The sequence below is a fragment of the Neophocaena asiaeorientalis genome, unplaced genomic scaffold, assembly GCF_003031525.2.
Source record: "Neophocaena asiaeorientalis asiaeorientalis breed wild unplaced genomic scaffold, Neophocaena_asiaeorientalis_V1.1 scaffold870, whole genome shotgun sequence".
Lineage (NCBI taxonomy): Eukaryota > Metazoa > Chordata > Mammalia > Artiodactyla > Phocoenidae > Neophocaena > Neophocaena asiaeorientalis.
Window position 1 is genome coordinate 118,262 of NW_020175184.1, and position 18,478 is coordinate 136,739.

General features: G+C 41.4%; 1 protein-coding gene across 2 annotated transcripts in view; it reads left to right on the forward strand.

Moving 5' to 3' along the window:
- The window catches only part of SYTL5 (synaptotagmin like 5), a 100,350-nt gene that overhangs the window by 61,798 nt on the left and 20,074 nt on the right, over positions 1-18,478 (forward strand). The window contains exons 6-10 of one of the 2 annotated variants that reach the window (XM_024764569.1): positions 6,322-6,463; positions 12,266-12,395; positions 14,020-14,126; positions 15,682-15,774; positions 16,602-16,667. In XM_024764569.1, coding sequence (XP_024620337.1) covers positions 6,322-6,463; positions 12,266-12,395; positions 14,020-14,126; positions 15,682-15,774; positions 16,602-16,667 — 538 coding nt within the window. The remainder of the gene's footprint in view (positions 1-6,321; positions 6,464-12,265; positions 12,396-14,019; positions 14,127-15,681; positions 15,775-16,601; positions 16,668-18,478) is intronic. The other variant, XM_024764570.1, reaches the window with a different exon arrangement.

Below are 18,478 nucleotides of genomic sequence, written 5' to 3' on the forward strand. Positions count from 1 at the left end.
ACTTCTAATTGTTAATGATGATTTTGTTCTTTGTATTTTTTTTTTTTTTCGGTACGCGGGCCTCTCACTGTCGCGGCCTCTCCCATTGCGGAGCACAGGCTCCGGATGCGCAGGCTCAGCGGCCGTGGCTCACGGGCCCAGCCGCTCCGCGGCATGTGGGATCTTCCCGGACCCGGACACGAACCCGTGTCCCCTGCATTGGCAGGTGGACTCTCAACCACTGCGCCACCAGGGAAGCCCGAGACGTTCCTTATTATAACATCAATAATGTGAGGCAGTATGGAGATCGGGAGTTCAGCCAGACCCTTGACACTGTACTTAGGTTGAACTAAACTGGGTTTTTGACTTGCTCGTCCTTGTGGCCAGATGATTGTAAGCCGGAAGCCGCCTCCTTGTTATCTTGTCATTTCTCCACTTGTTTCCCGCCTATGCATTTTATTTATATAAATGAATTCAACACAAAGCTCTGCCAACATTATTAGCCTAGTACTATATGCCAAGTGGTAAATGTGGAGGATCTTAGCTAATGCTACTTTTCCACCCGTTCGTGAACGTCCAGTTTGGCAGGGAAGGTTGGGATGACTAAACAAATAACTTCAAGACAGTATGGTGTCATGCTAAAAAGATATCTGTGTGCTATGGGAAAACCAGAGATAGGCATTTAACCTTCCAGAGGATTCAGGGAAGCTTCATGCAGATGGTCCCTAAGCAGTTTGAAGGCGTGAGGAGGACTTGGCCAGGTGAAGAGAGGTAAGAAGAACATTCTAGATAGAGGAACTAGAAAGTGCAAAGGAAAAGAGGCATAAAGCAATTTTGCATGTGCTAGAAAACGAACAGTTCAGGGTTTTTAGAGTGTAAAATTGAAATGTGGTTTACAAGAGATGAGATGGAGAGCTTCATTGGACCAGGATATGGATGGCTTTGGATTCCTGGGTAACTTTTTTCTTATAAACAACATAGCATTACAGGTAGAACAAGAGTTTAGCAAATCCGAACTACTAAGTACAGAGTAAGTGCTTGTTCCATTTAGTTGCTGAAAGCTAAGTTCAGCTAAACACTTGCTTTCCTTGCTGTCTAGCGGGGGAGGGCACTTGGTTTTCTTGCTCTGACTTATCATCCACCCAAGGTTTTGCATGGCTGCTGGCCTCTCATCCAAGTGGCTTCCAGCCATTCTTTATTGTTTTTTGTTTTTGTTTTTATTTTTTTGCGGTACGCGGGCCTCTCACCGTTGTGGCCTCTCCCGTTGCGGAGCACAGGCTCCGGACGCGCAGGCTTAGCGGCCATGGCTCACGGGCCCAGCCGCTCCGCGGCATGTGGGATCTTCCTGGAGCGGGGCACGAACCCGTGTCCCCTGCATCGGCAGGCGGACTCTCAACCACTGCGCCACCAGGGAAGCCCCAGCCATTCTTTAGAAACTAGACATGGGAACAGAATTTTGTTGTGATTGTAAACGACCAAAATATCATCAGACTGAGAGTTCTACCTGTTCTTAATTTTCTTTTCCCTCATACCCAGAGTCCTTCCTTCATGATGACTGTCTGCTCCATTTTAGAGAGTCTTTTTAAAGGAAACAGATTCATTGAGGAAACCGTAAACATTTACAAACCATCAAACAAATCAGCTTTTGTTTTAGTAAATCAAATGATAAAGCCTCTTTATACACTTAACACTAAGATTCATCGAACAAGATTTCACTGAGCACCTACCACATTGTATTATATTTGTCCTTTCTCCAAAAAGGAAAAGGAAGGAAAGTATGTGTAATTCAGCCACAGAAAGCTAGTGGCTTCAGAGGAAACTGCAGCCAGAGAAACTGCTTATTGAATTTCCACTTCTTCCATTTTTATCTGGTTCTCTAATTCAGAGTTCAAGAGCTCTTAGCATGGTTCATTTGTGCCTAAGTATAGCGCACACACACACACACACACACACACACACTACCAGAAATTCATTCCTTTGGGGTGTGTTGACCTCTCGAAAGAGTTTGGTTTTTAAATGGAGACACACACAGGGGCCGACAAACTTTTCTGTAAAGGTACAGATAGTTAATATTTTTGGCTTTGTGAGCCAGATGGTCTCTGTCTCAACTACTCACTGTGCTGTTGTAGTGTCGACTGAAAAAAAGTGCACAACCTGAGAGTTGTGAGTTAAGTTTTACTGGGGGCAAAATGAGGTCTGTCGTCTTGGAGACGGCATTTCAGAGAGCTCTGAGGAAGTGCTCCAGAGAGGCAGGCGGAAGGTCAGTGTACTATGTGACTTTAGGGAAGGGGGACGTGCAGTGAAGCACACATGTTGGCAGAGGCTGGCTGCTAGTCACGAGGAGCAGACGTCACCATGAAGGATTCTAGTGCTTTCCTAGATACAAAGAGATGCAAGAATTGGGCTCATCAAATCTTCTCCTGAGAATATCTAACTCTCTGAAGAGCTGTTCTGCCAGTTTGTCCCAGAGCACAGAGGGCCTCATTCCTGATCTCCACCTTGAATTCCTTTCAGGGGGTGTTGGAGATCAGCGGCTGCAGTGGTCAGTGACGTCATCCTTGTAGAGGCAGATGGCAAGCGCCAATTTGTAGTTGGCAGGCGCATGAAAGCAGCTGAACACAAACCAAAAAGTGAATGTGCATGCCTGCACTACAATAAAAAATTATTTATGGGCACTGAAACGTGAGCTTCACATAATTTTCACATCACAAAATATTCTTCTTTTGAGTTTTGGGTTTTTTTTTTTCTCCAACCACTTGAAAATGTAAAACCACTCTTAGCTCGTGGGCTCTACAAGAACAGGTGGTGGGCCAATTCGATACAGGGGCCATAGTTTGCTGACCCCTGGAGCCGTACATTCACTCACCGACACAGAAAGCGTCCTTCCATTCCTCACAGTTTAGGCCAGTGTTTGTCAGCTTTGGCTGGTGGTAGGGGATGCGGGAGCCGTGGTAAAACACATGGATGCCTAGATCCCGTGCCCAGAGGCTCTGATGTGGTTAGTCTTGGGTGTGGCCTGGGCATGGGGATGTTTAAAACCTCCCCGGGTGTTTCTGATGTGCAACCAAGGGTGAGGGCCACCCAGCTCATATAAGACGGTGTTGACAAAGACATTGCATTTGGGGATCACCAAAAACTGGAAGGTTGAGCCACGTACAGCTTTTTTCCCTTTTGTTTCTCCTTTTTAACGCCTCTTTCCCATTTAACAGGCGCGCATCACTTTCTAAGTACAACCTCCCTTGCCTGTCCCTTCCATACTTATTTCAGATCTGAAATAACCAAAAGAAGTTAGGACAGCGCGTAAACCGCAGAACGAATGTCATGCCACCTCTGTGTCATGTTACGCCCTAGCCTCGTTGTCCCAGCGAGTGTCGAAACTCTCAGGTTAATGCTGCCTTCGGCTGGTCTTTAGGGGAGCATTCATTTACCCAGGGAGGCACAGGCTCAACCTTGTCAGCCTGCTCTGGGAAGGTTGAATCCTGGGAAATTCTTTCCGGGCTCCAACTCCTGGGAGACTTCTCTGTAAACCAGAAAGGCGACTCGTTAAATTAGAGTCTCTGTCCCCTATCCTTGGATTCTTTATCTAGAAATGGATATATCTAGGAAGCCATTTTCAGGGTTTTGGGCCAGCATGAAATTAGAGATAACAAAACAGAAGGCTTTTAAAAAGCATCTCATAAGCTAAAGTAAATGACACTCTTTTTTTACCCTAGGGAATGTGTCTTTCAAGTAACTCAGAATTTCCAAGCTCCCCAGACAGTGTCATATTCCCCATACTTCGGGCCCTATTAGAACAAGATAGATGTATCTTTTTCTTGTCGGTTTCCCCCTAAGCCGAGTTCAGCTTCAAGGTTTGGTAGCACTGATTTCTAATACTTCTAATTTAAATATCAGTAACAAGATATCGGGATCAGAAATAGCTCTTTCTTAATTGAACTTTAAATTTCTCTAATTTAGGCTTGAGGAAGCTTTTATCCTCTTTCTATTTAAGAGGTGAAGATTCATGTATTTTATGTCAGATTTTACATAATGTCTAAAACAGTTGGCACCCAATGGGTCCTAGCAAGGCTAATCCACGATGGGGACTTCTCCAAAACTACCTGGGTCTGAGAGGACCTTCAGCACAGACACAAGCAGAAATACGCACATAAATCCCCTTGGATCATAACGTCTGGGCTCCTTTCTGCAAGATTCAGTCCTAGCCTTTATTTTTTAAGGAGATTTTACCTAAAACAGGAGGGAGAGAGATTTTTGTGGTTGTATTGTTGTAAGAGTAGAGAACCTATGAACACAGGGCAGGATCACTGGGTAGGTCTCTAAGACCCTTCTAAGTTGGACTTCTGAGAATAAGTAGCATCACTTGGGAAAGGTATGAATATATTTAACTGTTGTCAAATGTAGAACTGTAGCACCCGAGATAGGAGGACTCAGGTAAATCACCAAGGAACTGAGAATTTCAAATTGTATCAATGTACTTAATCACAAAATTTTATTTTCTTGTTGTTAGACTCAAAAGGCACAGTCATAGACCCCTCCTGAGCAGCGTCCATAGTACTATAATTTATTCAAAGTACTGTTTCTAGAAAGAAGCAGCAGGCTCTGTTTCTGTGTAGTATCGAAGGACTCCTACCCAGAAAATTTTCCAGCTCTCTTAATCGAATTGTAAGAAACGAACTCTCAGGTCTCTGATCCTTTCGTTATCGTCTTCTTGATAGCATCCTTCTTCTACATTCTCTCCATGTAGAACCTGCCTGGTTGTGACAATTTGATCTTGGTGAAATGATGAATAAGCAATGTGAGAAACTAGCATGAGTGTAGGCTTTGGATAAGCAGACAATTCTGTTTTTATCCTGACTTTGTCATGTACTAACTCTGTCGTGTATGCACACACACACGCATGCATGTGTGGAGTAATTGCTTAACCTCTCCAAGACTCAGTTTCTTTATCTTCAAAATAGGGATGTTAATACCTTTTTTTTATTTTAACATGGATGTTGCGGAATGGGGAGTGTCAACCACCTAGAAAATACTCAGTAAATGCAGCCGCTATTTGCATAATTATCGAGAGTGTTGGTGGCTGCTCGTATCAATTAGGTCATTTTTGGTTTTGGTAGCTTCTCTGGTGCAGAGCCTTGAAAAAACTTACAAACTGTGGTTGACAGCTCCACTGGTCATTGCTGATTCTTTCTTCTGCCAGATTTATCTTCTAGTAATGACCCGTGCGCCATCATTCTTTTTAAAAAGTCCCCTTCCTTTATTCTTATAAGTCTCTCCTCTTATTGGCTCAACTGTGAGCTCTAATCACTATTGTGCTTTAACAAGAAGATGTTTGTTATTATAGGTGCACTTATAACTTATTAAACTAGTAACTGAAAGAGTGAAATTCATAAGGGCTTATATTTTCCCATTTAGCATATTTTGTACTCACTGAGAACAGAGAATAAAAGAAGAACAAACACTTCTCTTAAACTAATTTGTCAAAACTTACTTACTTACGAAGCTCCATTTAATAAGAAAATTGTGATCACCTCCAGGCAGGAACTGTTTTTTCATTAATCATTATTGAATGGCATCGAATCAGATTTAGCAAACATGAAAGTGAATCAAACCCATTTACAAAATGTCATTATTTTTATCCTACATTCATTAAATGTGCGCCATGAGTCAGTCACTGAAAACAACACTGAGAAAATATAATCGCCAGTCTTTGATTACATAGGTACCGAGTGCTTCCTTTGCACCAAGATATTGTGAGACTGCTGGAGATATCATGGTAAATATGTCATCAACTCTGTCCCCAAGGAGGTCCCAGTTGAAAGAGGTGCCAACGCCCACGTATCTGTTAAAGACCAAACAAGACATTGTGTAGGCATCTTCTACATAGTTTGGCAAAGACTGTAAATTACCAGAAATTGAGTAGAGCAGAGGTTGACAAGGCCTGTGATAGACAGGGAAGGCATGACTGGGGAGGCTGGACTTCATTTGGCCCTTGAAGGATGGGGAAGATTTGGATAAACAGAGAATGGCAAATAGGGCGCATCAGGTGGGGAGAACGTGAGCAAAAGCCTTAGAAGTGGAAGCATGAGCGCGAGTGTGGTAAGCTGAAAAAATTGTAGGGAACCTGGGCTGGCTGGGAGTGTGCTGGTGAGCAGTGGGAAGAAAAAAGGGTGGAGAGGTAAGTTCAATTACGAAGACCCTGGAGTCAGACAAATGATGTTGAACCACATGAGCCCCTGGAGGTGTTTGCGTGTTGCCATTGTTTTCTTGGAAGCTTTTCCCTGACTGTGTCTTTCGTCGCTGCTCTGCTTCCATTTTAAAGTCAGAATATTCTTTCACACTTAGGGGAAGCACTGGTTCATCAGGTTCCAACGAGCAGGAAGCCGGTCCTGGAACTCCAAAGAGCATCCGGAGCAGTGGTGTGACCCCAGTCACTCAGAGGTCACCGGCGCCAAGCACACGCAGCGTGACCTCAGTCAGCAGTCGAGTAAGTACACGGATGTGAAGGAACACTCCCGCTTCTGGGACTGAGCCTCACCACCATGGCATGGCTGGGCTTCAGCTCTCTGTACCTGAGACCGTGTTGTTTATCTTGTTTAACACAGATGCTTCTTTATCAGGACTGAACCTCCTGCATCCTTAGCTCCTGGCAGGAGGCCTCAAGTGAGAAGGAAAGGGAAAGAGCAGGTTCAAAGGTGGAATTTGTTTGGTGGGGGTATCGACAGCTGTGTGGTTTCGATAAAATATAAACAATGTTCAGCAGTCTCTGATTTTGATCTTCCACGTTGCTTGTCAAGATCTTGACTGTTCTAACAATTTTCCAAACCAATTAAAATTAGGAAACCTAGACTCTTGAAATATTTCTATCGTTTTCTTTTCTATACATCCATTAAAATAAACACATAACGGAGACTTAAATCGCATAGTGTGTGTGCGTGTATGTGTGTGTGTGTATAAGCTGTTCTTTTAAATGAACGAATATCTAGATTTTTTGATTAAGCAGGAAACTCCATATATATAGCTGATATCTATATTTAAGAAATCTTTATATACAAACTACAATTCTTTGATTCAGCCGGTATTTAATGACGACCTACTTTATGTCAAGCCCTGGTCAAGCAAAGACTTGAAGGAAGTGGAAGAATTAGCCATGCAGGAGTCTGGGGCAAGGTTTTCATCCATGCTGGGACAGCACTGATATTCAGCAAGTACATTACAGGAAGGTTGTTCCAGTCACTTTACGGCTGACCTCCATCTTGCATAGTCAGTGCCCTTACTTCACCAGTGTCTAAAAGATCTGTAATGCCCCTGGAGGAGCAGCCAGTGCAAAGATCCTGAGGTGAGAGCATACCTGGTGTGTTCAAAGATGAACAAGGAGGCCAGCATGGCTGTTGTGAGTGAACGAAGGGAGGAGTACTAGGAAATGAGTTCAAAGGGGTAGTAGGGCCAGGTAGGGTCTTGGAGACCACCGTATGCACTTCGGCATTTACTCTGGATAAGACGGAGGCAGTTGAAGGGTTTTCAGCAGACTAGTGAGATCATCTGGCTTCTGTTTATACAGGAACTGGGGGCTTTTCTGAGAAGCAGACAGGCAAGAAACTGAGCTTTGGAACAGGGAGATAGACATGGAGGTTGTGAGCATCCAGATTCTATAGATATTTTTAAGGAAGAGCCAAAAGGCATTCAGACAGATTGAATAATAATTAATAAGTGTCTTTAAATACTTATAGTCTAAATTTGCTGATAAGAGGCATATTTAAACTTTTATCAATATTTATAGTAAGCTCAGCAAGCAGTACTGTCCAGAAAAGTGCACGCATGGTTGGTGATTGCACTCACTGCTTTGGCAACCTAACAAGGAATGGTTTTCAAAGTATTTAGCAACTGGTATGGCGTGGGCACTGAGCCATCAGAACAGACCCTGGCGCAAGGTTGCGCAGCATCCTGGGGGCCCTTCCATGCCGTGCAGTATCCTGGATTGCAGGGAGAACTACGGTTGAGGAGGAGAGGAGCACAGGGAAGGGGGGAGATGGACTGGGAGTAGCTCTGTTTACCAACTGATACAGAAGTATTTAAAAAAATTGAACACCTGGTACAGCTGTACCCATGGGTAGCAGCAGACTATCAGTAACTAGTAAGTTAGTCAAGTTCGTTCTCAAAACAAGGCTTACCTTCCTAAGTACCGTCATTGGCGTGATGGGGGTGAGAGGGAATCACCCTTGTCATGTGCTAGTACCCTCAAAACTAACAGCCTTTACATGAATATTTCTTTATTTTTTTATTTTATTGAAGTATGGTTGATTTACAACGTTGTGTTGATTTCTGCTGGACAGCACAGTGATTTAGTTATACGTATATACTTTTTTTTATTCTTTCCCATTATACGTTTTTTTTTAACATCTTTATTGGGGTATAATTGCTTTACAATGTGTGTTACCTTCTAGTGTATAACAAAGTGAACCAGCTATACATATACATACATCCCCATATCTCCTCCCTCTTGCGTCTCCCTCCCACCCTCCCTATCCCACCCCTCTAGGTGGTCACAAAGCACTGAGCTGATCTCCCTGTGCTATGCGGCTGCTTCCCACTAGCTATCTATTTGACATTTGGTAGTGTATATATGTCCATGCCACTCTCTCACTTTGTCACAGCTTACCCTTCCCCCTCCCCATATCCTCAAGTCCATTCTCTAGTAGGTCTGTGTCTTTATTCCTGTCTTACCCCTAGGTTCTTCATGACATTTTTTTTTCTTAAATTCCATATATATGTGTTAGCATACGGTATTTGTCTTTCTCTTTCTGACTTACTTCACTCTGTATGACAGACTCTAGGTCTATCCACCTCATTACAAATAGCTCAATTTCGTTTCTTTTTATGGCTGAGTAATATTCCATTGTATATATGTGCCACATCTTCTTTATCCATTCATCTGTTGATGGACACTTAGGTTGCTTCCATGTCCTGGCTATTGTAAATAGAGCTGCAATGAACATTTTGGTACATGACTCTTTTTGAATTATGGTTTTCTCAGGGTATATGCCCAGTAGTGGGATTGCTGGGTCATATGGTAGTTCTATTTTTAGTTTTTTAAGGAACCTCCATACTGTTCTCCATAGTGGCTGTATCAATTTACATTCCCACCAACAGTGCAAGAGGGTTCCCTTTTCTCCACACCCTCTCCAGCATTTATTGTTTCTAGATTTTTTGATGATGGCCATTCTGACTGGTGTGAGATGATATCTCATTGTAGTTTTGATTTGCATTTCTCTAATGATTAATGATGTTGAGCATTCTTTCATGTGTTTGTTGGCAATCTGTATATCTTCTTTGGAGAAATGTCTATTTAGGTCTTCTGCCCATTTTTGGATTGGGTTGTTTGCTTTTTTGATATTGAGCTGCATGAGCTGCTTGTAAATTTTGGAGATTAATCCTTTGTCAGTTGCTTCATTTGCAAATATTTTCTCCCATTCTGAGTGTTGTCTTTTGGTCTTGTTTATGGTTTCCTTTGCTGTGCAAAAGCTTTTAAGTTTCATTAGGTCCCATTTGATTATTTTTATTTCCATTTCTCTAGGAGGTGGGTCAAAAAGGATCTTGCTGTGATTTATGTCATAGAGTGTTGTGCCTATGTTTTCCTCTAAGAGTTTGATAGTGTCTGGCCTTACATTTAGGTCTTTAATCCATTTTGAGTTTATTCTTGTGTATGGTGTTAGGGAGTGTTCTAATTTCATTCTTTTACGTGTAGCTGTCCAGTTTTCCCAGCACCACTTATTGAAGAGGCTGTCTTTTCTCCATTGTATATTCTTGCCTCCTTTATCAAAAATAAGGTGACCATATGTGCATGGGTTTATCTCTGGGCTTTCTTTCCTGTTCCATTGATCTATATTTCTGTTTTTGTGCCAGTACCATACTGTCTTGATGACTGTAGCTTTGTAGTATAGTCTGAAGTCATGGAGTCTGATTCCTCCAGCTCCGTTTTTCTTTCTCAAGATTGCTTTGGCTGTCTTGAGAAAGAAAAACGGATATACCATGTTCTTGGATTGGAAGAATCAACATTGTGAAAATGACTACACTACCCAAAGCAATCTACAGATTCAGTGCAATCCCTATCAAACTACCAATGGCATTTTTCACAGAACTAGAACAAAAAATTTCACAATTTGTATGGAAACACAGAAGACCCCGAATAGCCATTATGCTTTGTTGTAGGATACTGACTATAGTTCTCTGTGCTGTACAGTAGGACCTTGTTGTTTATCCATTCTATATGTAAGAGCTTACATCTGCTAACCCCAAACTCCTAGTCCGTCCCTCCCCCAACCCCCTCCCCCTTGGCAACTATAAGTCTATTCTCTATGTCTGTCAGTCTGTTTCTGTTTCATAGGTAGGTTCATTTGTGTCATATTTTAGATTTCATATATAAGTGATATCATATGGTATTTATCTTTCCGACTTCACTTAGTATGATAATCTCTAGTTGCATCCATGTTGCTACAAATACAAGAATACTTTATTAAGCAACACCTAGATTTCCCTAACAGAAATTCCCTACAACCGTGTATACATACATATATATAGGCAATGTCTTTATTGATCTCACTTTTGCATTCTAGCTGATCTAGGTGGTCTTTTCTAAGACAAAAAGAGACACAAAGAGAAATATTTTCTGTTGAATAGACTTAATACAGCACAGTACTTTATGAAACAGGTTTGCTCTTTCATGATGAAGGGAAGACCTATGTAGAATTAGATGACGATCAAGGTCACAGCTTCTCAGTTTCTCCCATTTCTCAGCATCTCTTTGTTTCAGTGTCCTTGTCTGCCTTAGTATGTGAGAAGTACATTTTTAAAATGGAAAACTCTTAGAACATGAAAGTCTCTAACCTGTCCTCTGCTGTGATGTAACTTATTAATTTTAGGCTTCACATCCTGAATCTTCAGGGTATGTGTTACATGTTCATCACTGTACAATATTAATTGGCCCGTTAGTGCTCAATATTAATGATACTGCAGGGTGCCAGTTCGAAAATTGGCTGTCAACGTAATTGCAAGTTGGTCTCGCTTCATTGGAGAAATCCGTGTGACCAACTTTTTGAAGAGGTGTTGAAAACGGACCTATCCTTTTGACCTCCATCACAGTCTTTTGATAAACCTTAGCGGTCTGTAGCAATTAGAAAAGTTAGGAGCCAGATTCCTCCTGCTACAGGTAGTATGTGTTGGAGGATACTCAAAGATCAAAACCAGTCTATATTGAAGCTGCATTGATTTGCAAGGAAGTGAGAGTTCCATCTTTGCCGAATGAGTTCATTAACATCTCCTCAGTGTCTAAGGTATGGGGTAAAGATAGGGCGACAAGAAGGGAATGCCTTTCTGTAGGACTTTTGAAGGCTCTTTTTGATTGTTCACGGAAGGGGGAACGAAAGAGTCTCTCTTAGGTTCGATCGTTATCACACCGTGGTATCATTTTCATGGAAACTTAACCTCAGCCCAGTTCTCAGAAGCCCGAAATTAGTTTTTCAAAACTCAAGCAAATTTGTAATGATGCAGTTGTGAAGCCCCTATGGGCACAGGCAAAGTCGGGACAGAATTTTCCTTTATAATGAAAGTAAGTGTCTGAATTCTGTCACGTGTGCAAGCATGTGTTAGCAAGCAAGTTCCAAAAAAGATAAATAAATCGCCTATTCCTGTAAGCTGGGGAAGAGTCCCCATTCTTTATCCTTTTATGAACTTTAGTAAGTGCCTTGCATGAAATTTCATTCCAATAATGACGTAAGCAACCATGTTCTGATAATCCAGCCTACTAGATGGGAAAGGTGGCATGGTCTTCTGTTAAGTGAGGGGTGCTGGAAGTAAGGGGTGGTTGAGGAGAGAACGTGTTGACAGTGAGGACAAATGTGGGACCAAACAGAGTTCTAACCCTGAGCACTACTCTGAGGCTATGAAGCTTGCCAGATTCTTACACATGGTTCATTTAAGTTTGGAGGTACTTGTATTAATACCAACTTTCCTGCTAACCATATGTTAGAACACTCACTAATTTTGTCAATGAATAATTATTTCAAACACCTTTTGTGCTAGTTAGCAAACCTCTTAGTATATGTTTTAGAGAGTAATTATTGATAGTAAGTTTTAGAGTTATATGGACTCCAGATATCAGCTTGCTCCTCCTGAAGGGTAATAGACATAGATGTGGCTATACTGGTATATATTTATATGGAAGGATTTGGAAGTCAGTTACAGTCAATATAACGGGTTTTGGGTTTTTTTTTCATTTCTACTTTGTGAGAAGGAACACGGTTTTGAAAATTCCATGGATTTGGCTGCCATTGAAAGCACCTCTGAGGATCACACAAAGAGTCATCACCGGAAAACTTCTGGCGCACCTTCCATAGCAGTGTCCACGGCCTCCCTCTCCTCAGGTGGGTATTTGCCACGTGACTACTGTGTTGTAAACATGAATAAATCGGGTGGAGTTGACTCCCTTGTGTGGCATTAAATGGATGTTTCATGCCTTAGAAAATAATCATCCATGGAGGGAGGCCCACTCCATAAGAACTGCTGAAAAGCCTCTTGCATTCCGTGCAAAATCCATGAATCTTGGATTTGGCAGGAGTATACAGTATACAGTCATCACTGCCAAGTGTCCGAGCTATACCAAATGTCAGTAGAGGAGTGCAGGAAATACAGCTGGCTCATTTGATACAAAAGATAAAGACACATGCCCAGAGTTCAAGAAAATGGTAGTTCCATTGATATGGGCATCAGAAGTGCCCTGTATCTCGACAGATTAATCATTATTCCATGGTTTAAATAAAGAGTTCTTTGCAAGCAATGTTAAGGGATTATTAATAACCCTTTTCATTTGTATGACACCTTCAAAAGTATCATTTCACTTCAGTATCACAACAGCCCTGTGAAGCAGAGATTATTTACGTTGCGATTTTATTACCTACGAATAAGGAAACCCTTTAGAGGAACATGTCATAATTAGGAAGTTTGTGTCCCACGTGTAGATTTGAAATCATGACAAAATCCTCAACAGAAAGAAATTGCCACTTACTCGATGATATTTACCTAAAGCCTAAGGCTGGACTCTCTGTGCTGAGTTGGAGAGCCTCTCCCATCTAGGTAGCTCTGAAGGGTTGTCTAAATGTGCATGCTTATTGTTGCATTTTGTCCAGGACTAGAAAATCGGTTCACCCGTTAAATGAAAAGTTTTAAAGTAGCCAACCTCATAGCGTGCATTTCTACTACTTCTACTCAATAGCTCCTGTGTTTTGAGTACATCCTCTGTGTCAGGTGCTGTGCTAAGCAGTTCTGTGTCATTTATCATTTCAAACTTAATTGCTCTCTTGCTGTCTTCAGTCTTTCTCATTTATAAGCCACTCTTCTATTTCAGCAGTGCTTTGACATAGAACTGTTTTATGGAAATAAACTGTGTCTTGGTAAGCTATCCACGGCATTACTGAGTTTTGCATTGTTCTTTATATTTTTAAAAGCAAGAAATTCTGCTCATGAAAGAATGTTCTGGTGCCTAAAGAAATAGAACTTCCTCTCAGTTTCCCTACAGCCACTCCCTTTTTGTGTGAAAGGAACTTGCTGTATCATTTCATTGCATTTTGTGTCAAATATGAAAACACAGTAGATTCTCTAAATATTTAAATAAAGAATGGTTAATGTTTTATTTTTTTGGTAAGCTTAAGGGCCCATCCTGTGAGAGTTTTCCAAAGTGTATGAGCAAAGCAGAAGCCTTAAAGAGCTTAAAACGTTAGTATTTTATAGTAGAGCATTTGCCCTCCTATGCTCAAAGGAGAAATGAACACATCAGTGTTGGTAAGTCAGTCCAAGGAAATTTCAAAATACTGTTAAAAAATGGAAGTACGTTAGCATAACCAGCACGAAGCTACTGACTCTGTTGCTTTCATGACACTGTCTATGCCCTATGCCGAGAAAGAATTGGAATAACGATGAAACATTCGCAATGAAAAGTGAACCCTTCTAACAAAACAAGGTGATTCACATCTTTCCTTTTCCTTCCTCCAGACCGGAGTCGATCTGAGTTAGATTTGAGTGGGTCATTTACAGAAGACTTAGAGGATACTGTAAGCCTAAGAAGCAAGTCTGTCCCTGGGGCTTCAGACAAAGACTTGGTAAGTTGGGTGTGGAAGAGAGTCTAATGGTCATGAAGAAAGGGCACAGTCTTGTTCCAAACCTGTCCACTTTGAGGTGAGGATGAGTTGAGAGTGAAGTGAGGATATACAATAATTTCTTCCTATTAGTCTTCACAACTAACATATAAAAACAGCCAAAGAATGATTTAGAAAAGGTAACAGGTGGGTGGGTGGTGGTGGGATGAATTGGGAGATGGGGATTGACATATATACACTAATATGTGTAAAATAGATAACTATTAACCTGCTGTATAAAAAATATAAATAAGATAAAATTCAAAAAAGAAAGATTGGCGATAACAAGTGTTAGTGTGGATGTGGAGGAAAGGGAACCCTTGTGCACTGTTGGTGGGAATGTAAATTGGTGCAGCCACTATGGAAATCAGTATGGAGGTTCCTCAAAAAATTTGCAAAATTTTGAGCTACCATATGCTCCAGAAATTCTACCTCTGAGTATTTATCTGAAGAAAATGAACACACTAACTTGTAAAGATAACTTGTAAAGATCCCCCATGTTCATTGCAGTATTATTTACAATAGCCAAAACCTGGAAACAACCTAAGTGTCCATCAGTAAATAGATGAATGAGTAAAGAAGTGGTGGCATATGTATACAGTGGAATACTATTCAGCCACAAAAAAGAATAAAATCCTGCCATTCGCAACAACATGGATGAACCTCTTGGGCGTTATGCTAAGTGAAATAAGTCAGAAAGACGAATACCGTGTGACCTCACTTATATGGAGCATCAAATAAAAGAGAATGTAATTCCAACAGGATGCAAAATATTAGTTTCACGTGGGGGTGAGAGGAGTGCCAGGGAAGAGAGGAGAAGCAAAAAAGAAAGGTGTCCATGATTTAAAGAAAAAAAGTATGCATAATATAATCCATTTGTGTGTGTGTATGTGTGTGTGTGTGTGTATCCTATCCATACCATCAAAAATTTTTTAAGTTTGATCATTGATGTTAGTGGAGATATGTTTTTTATATTACTTGAAATTTATCTACATTGCTTAAACTTTTTGCTATAAAAATGTATTACTTAAATAACCAGGAAAAAAACAGTGGGGGAAGAAAAGTAGAATCTGGGATTTTGGACGAGAATCTAGTATCTAAAATACTTTATTCTATTGGAGAGATTTTCAAGATACATTTCCCCATTTTGACGGTATATATACACACACACAAATGTGCCCCAATTTTTTAAATTAAAAAATAACTTTCAGTACATTGCTCAAGGTGAATCATTTTAGTGAGCGGGGAGGTAGGAATCGAACGCCGAGGTCTGTGTGATTCCAAATTTCGTATTCTTTCCATAAGGCAAGCATCCCTAGGAAGGAGACCCCAGTCCTCTGATGGTGCAGTTCAGGTACCATCATAGTGGAAGGCAAAAGAGAAAAACCTAGGAATGGGGTGATTTCTAGATATTTGTATCTGATTTTTCAAGTATTTAAGAAAGTGGTTTTTTAAGTGAAAAGACTTTCTAGGAAAGAAATAAACCAAACCACTGATATTTTTTCCCATCCTTCCTTAGGACTACTTGGAAGAGACAGAAGAAGGCATTGATGACTTAGCGTCCTCTCGGTTTTCTGCAAACACCCACAGTCTAGCAAGTGGCCTGTCAGCCGTAAGCAATTCTCTAGCATGCACTGGAAGAGTCTTCCTCCGGTGATTTTCTGTGCATTTCCAAAGGAGGGAATAATGTTCTTCAAAAGCGCGTGATAGTGATTTAAAAGTCATTATAGTCTCCTGCTTGCTCTTTGTCCACAGAGTAGTTTTCACTCAAATTTTGTGGTGGCTTTTCCTAAGGCTTCTGATTCCTTCCCTCTCCTACTTTAAAAACCTCTCCTCACCCAGGTTTTTTTTTTTTTTTTGCGGTACGCGGGCCTCTCACTGCTGTGGCCTCACCCATTGCAGAGCACAGGCTCCGGACACGCAGGCTCAGCGGCCATGGCTGTCGGGCCCAGCCGCTCTGCGGCATGTGGGATCTTCCCGGACTGGGGCACGAACCCGTGTCCCCTGCATCGGCAGGCGGACTCTCAACCACCGCGCTACCAGGGAAGCCCCTCACCCATGTTTTAAAACCTATCACTCCCTAGTTCAGGGTCTCATCAGCGGAAGCCTATGAATTATCTCAGTTCTCAGCTGTTAGATTTCCCTGCCACCATTCTCTCAACTCCCCAACTATCCTCCACTCTACCGCCAGTCACTTTCCTAAAACACGTACCCAAGTAGGTTTCTCTCCTACTCACACATCAAGTCCATAGCTTTCCACTGCCTGCGGAATAAAATCCCTCTTACTTCGGTGTTTGAACCCTTCTTTGAGAGAGCTTTAGGAGCTCCCGTGTCCTTATACCCATCTATATGCCTACAAGTCTTGTCTTTGCTTCTCTGATTTCTGTCTGTTGCTCTAATACCCTTTTTTCTTTTGACCTTTGGGTGGCTTCCTTAAAGAATTCTCAAGCAGGCTCTGACAGGAAGTGGACCTACCTAAGTGTGCCTGATGCTGACTCAGACACTGTGAGTGTTCAAGCTTTTCCTTTTTTCTAACCATACTTCACAAAATTCATGGTACAGGGAATCTAATTAGGTAGGCAATTTTTCCAGCATTTGTCTCTTTCTGGCTTGTATACAGTTAACCAGAGGTTCTCTTTTAAAAGGTAAATGACATGATCAGAATCCAGGTATTCCAAAGAAAGAACATTTGTTAAACATTAGAATCTGAGGAACAGTGAAAAGATACATGGTCTAAAATGATTTACCACGAACAAGGCACCTTTAGAGTAAACATCTCTGTTTAACTCACAGCATTGGCTTGGTTAAGAGCGTAAAGTTTGGTTAGTAGTAAAATTTCTGTAACTTCTTCAGTTTCTCCCAAGCTTCAGCAGTTGTGGGTTCTTAAACTGTCTTTTCTATATATGGATGTCATGCTTACAGAGGACCCTCTTTGAAGAAGTGGCGACAGAGGAATGTGGTGTAGATACAAGTCAGTGATACAAGGAGGCAGTGAGGTATGGTGGAGAGGTCCTCAGACTAATAATCTCGAAATCTTGGCTTTATGTTGTCAACAAAAAAATTAATCAGTCGGTCTAAGAAAGAAATGGGAAATTTTATTGGAACCAAATTGGGGATTATAACCCAGAAACAGCATCTCCAAAAGCTCCAAGAACTGTTCCACCCTTGTGAACTCAAGGCACAGTTATATAAGTTTTTTGAGACAGAGGGCTGTACATTAAATGATGTATTATTGACAGTGTATACAATTCAGATCTAAGTGTCATCATGTCCCCTTACAAGAGCAAGAAGGAATGTTATCTTTTACTGAGTTTCTTATTGATGCTAGGAGAATGTTGCTTTCTGTCGTCGAGCAGTTATTTCTGCCAATGGGGGAGGTCTGGTCGATGCATAATACAGATACACAATGTACAGTGTGGGGAGAGAGGAGGCCAAAGGGTAAAGAAGATTTTTTATGTTTAAATTTTTCTTATCTTGCCATAAAATATGAATTTTATGTCACAGTGTCTTGGCACTGCCAACAATTTCTGTGAGCCAGACTTTACTTATATGTAACGTGAGGGGGTTGAGGCTTATTCTTGAAGCCCTTGAAGCTCAATGCATGGTCCGTGGACCAGCAGTATTGTATCACCTGGGACAGAGACTGGAAAACGCTGTCAGCTCACAGAGCCCCTAGTGTCTCAGTGATAATTTCATAGCACTCCTAGGCCCAAAGTAATACCTGACTAGCCCATTTATTAAGTAGTTAGCTTGAAAAACAAATTTAATAAGTACTGGGATCCTAACAACTTAGTAGCCATTTGAAAAAATAATATACATAACTTGAAAGAAAAATAATATTTTTATTCCAGTCTTAAATAGCTCCCTGATGGGATGTGCGTGCCTGATGGGCACTACATGACTTGTCAGATCTTGGAATCTGATTGGGTAGCATCATTTTCATTTCCTGTTCCCCGTTGAGTTTTGTGCAGTACTTGCTTTTTGTCATAGCAACTGCCCCAAACTCAGCTTCACGTAGATAGGACTTCATTGAAAAGAATAAAGTGGAATTTAATGTTAATACTGTGAACCACTGTTCGTAGTTTGCATGGTGTCTGGTAGTTGTCGCTGTGTTTCCCTTGAAATTTGAAAATATCCTGCTTTGCCCCTGTGAGTTGGCTCTGCTGCTTTGGGATGCCGAGACACACAGTTTGGGAGCTGTGGACCTAGGAGTTTGTTAGAAAAGCAGAATCTCAGACCCCCCCCCCGGGACTGAATAGATCAGAATCGTCATTTTAACGAGATCCCCAGGTGACCTATGTGCAGTTAAAAATATA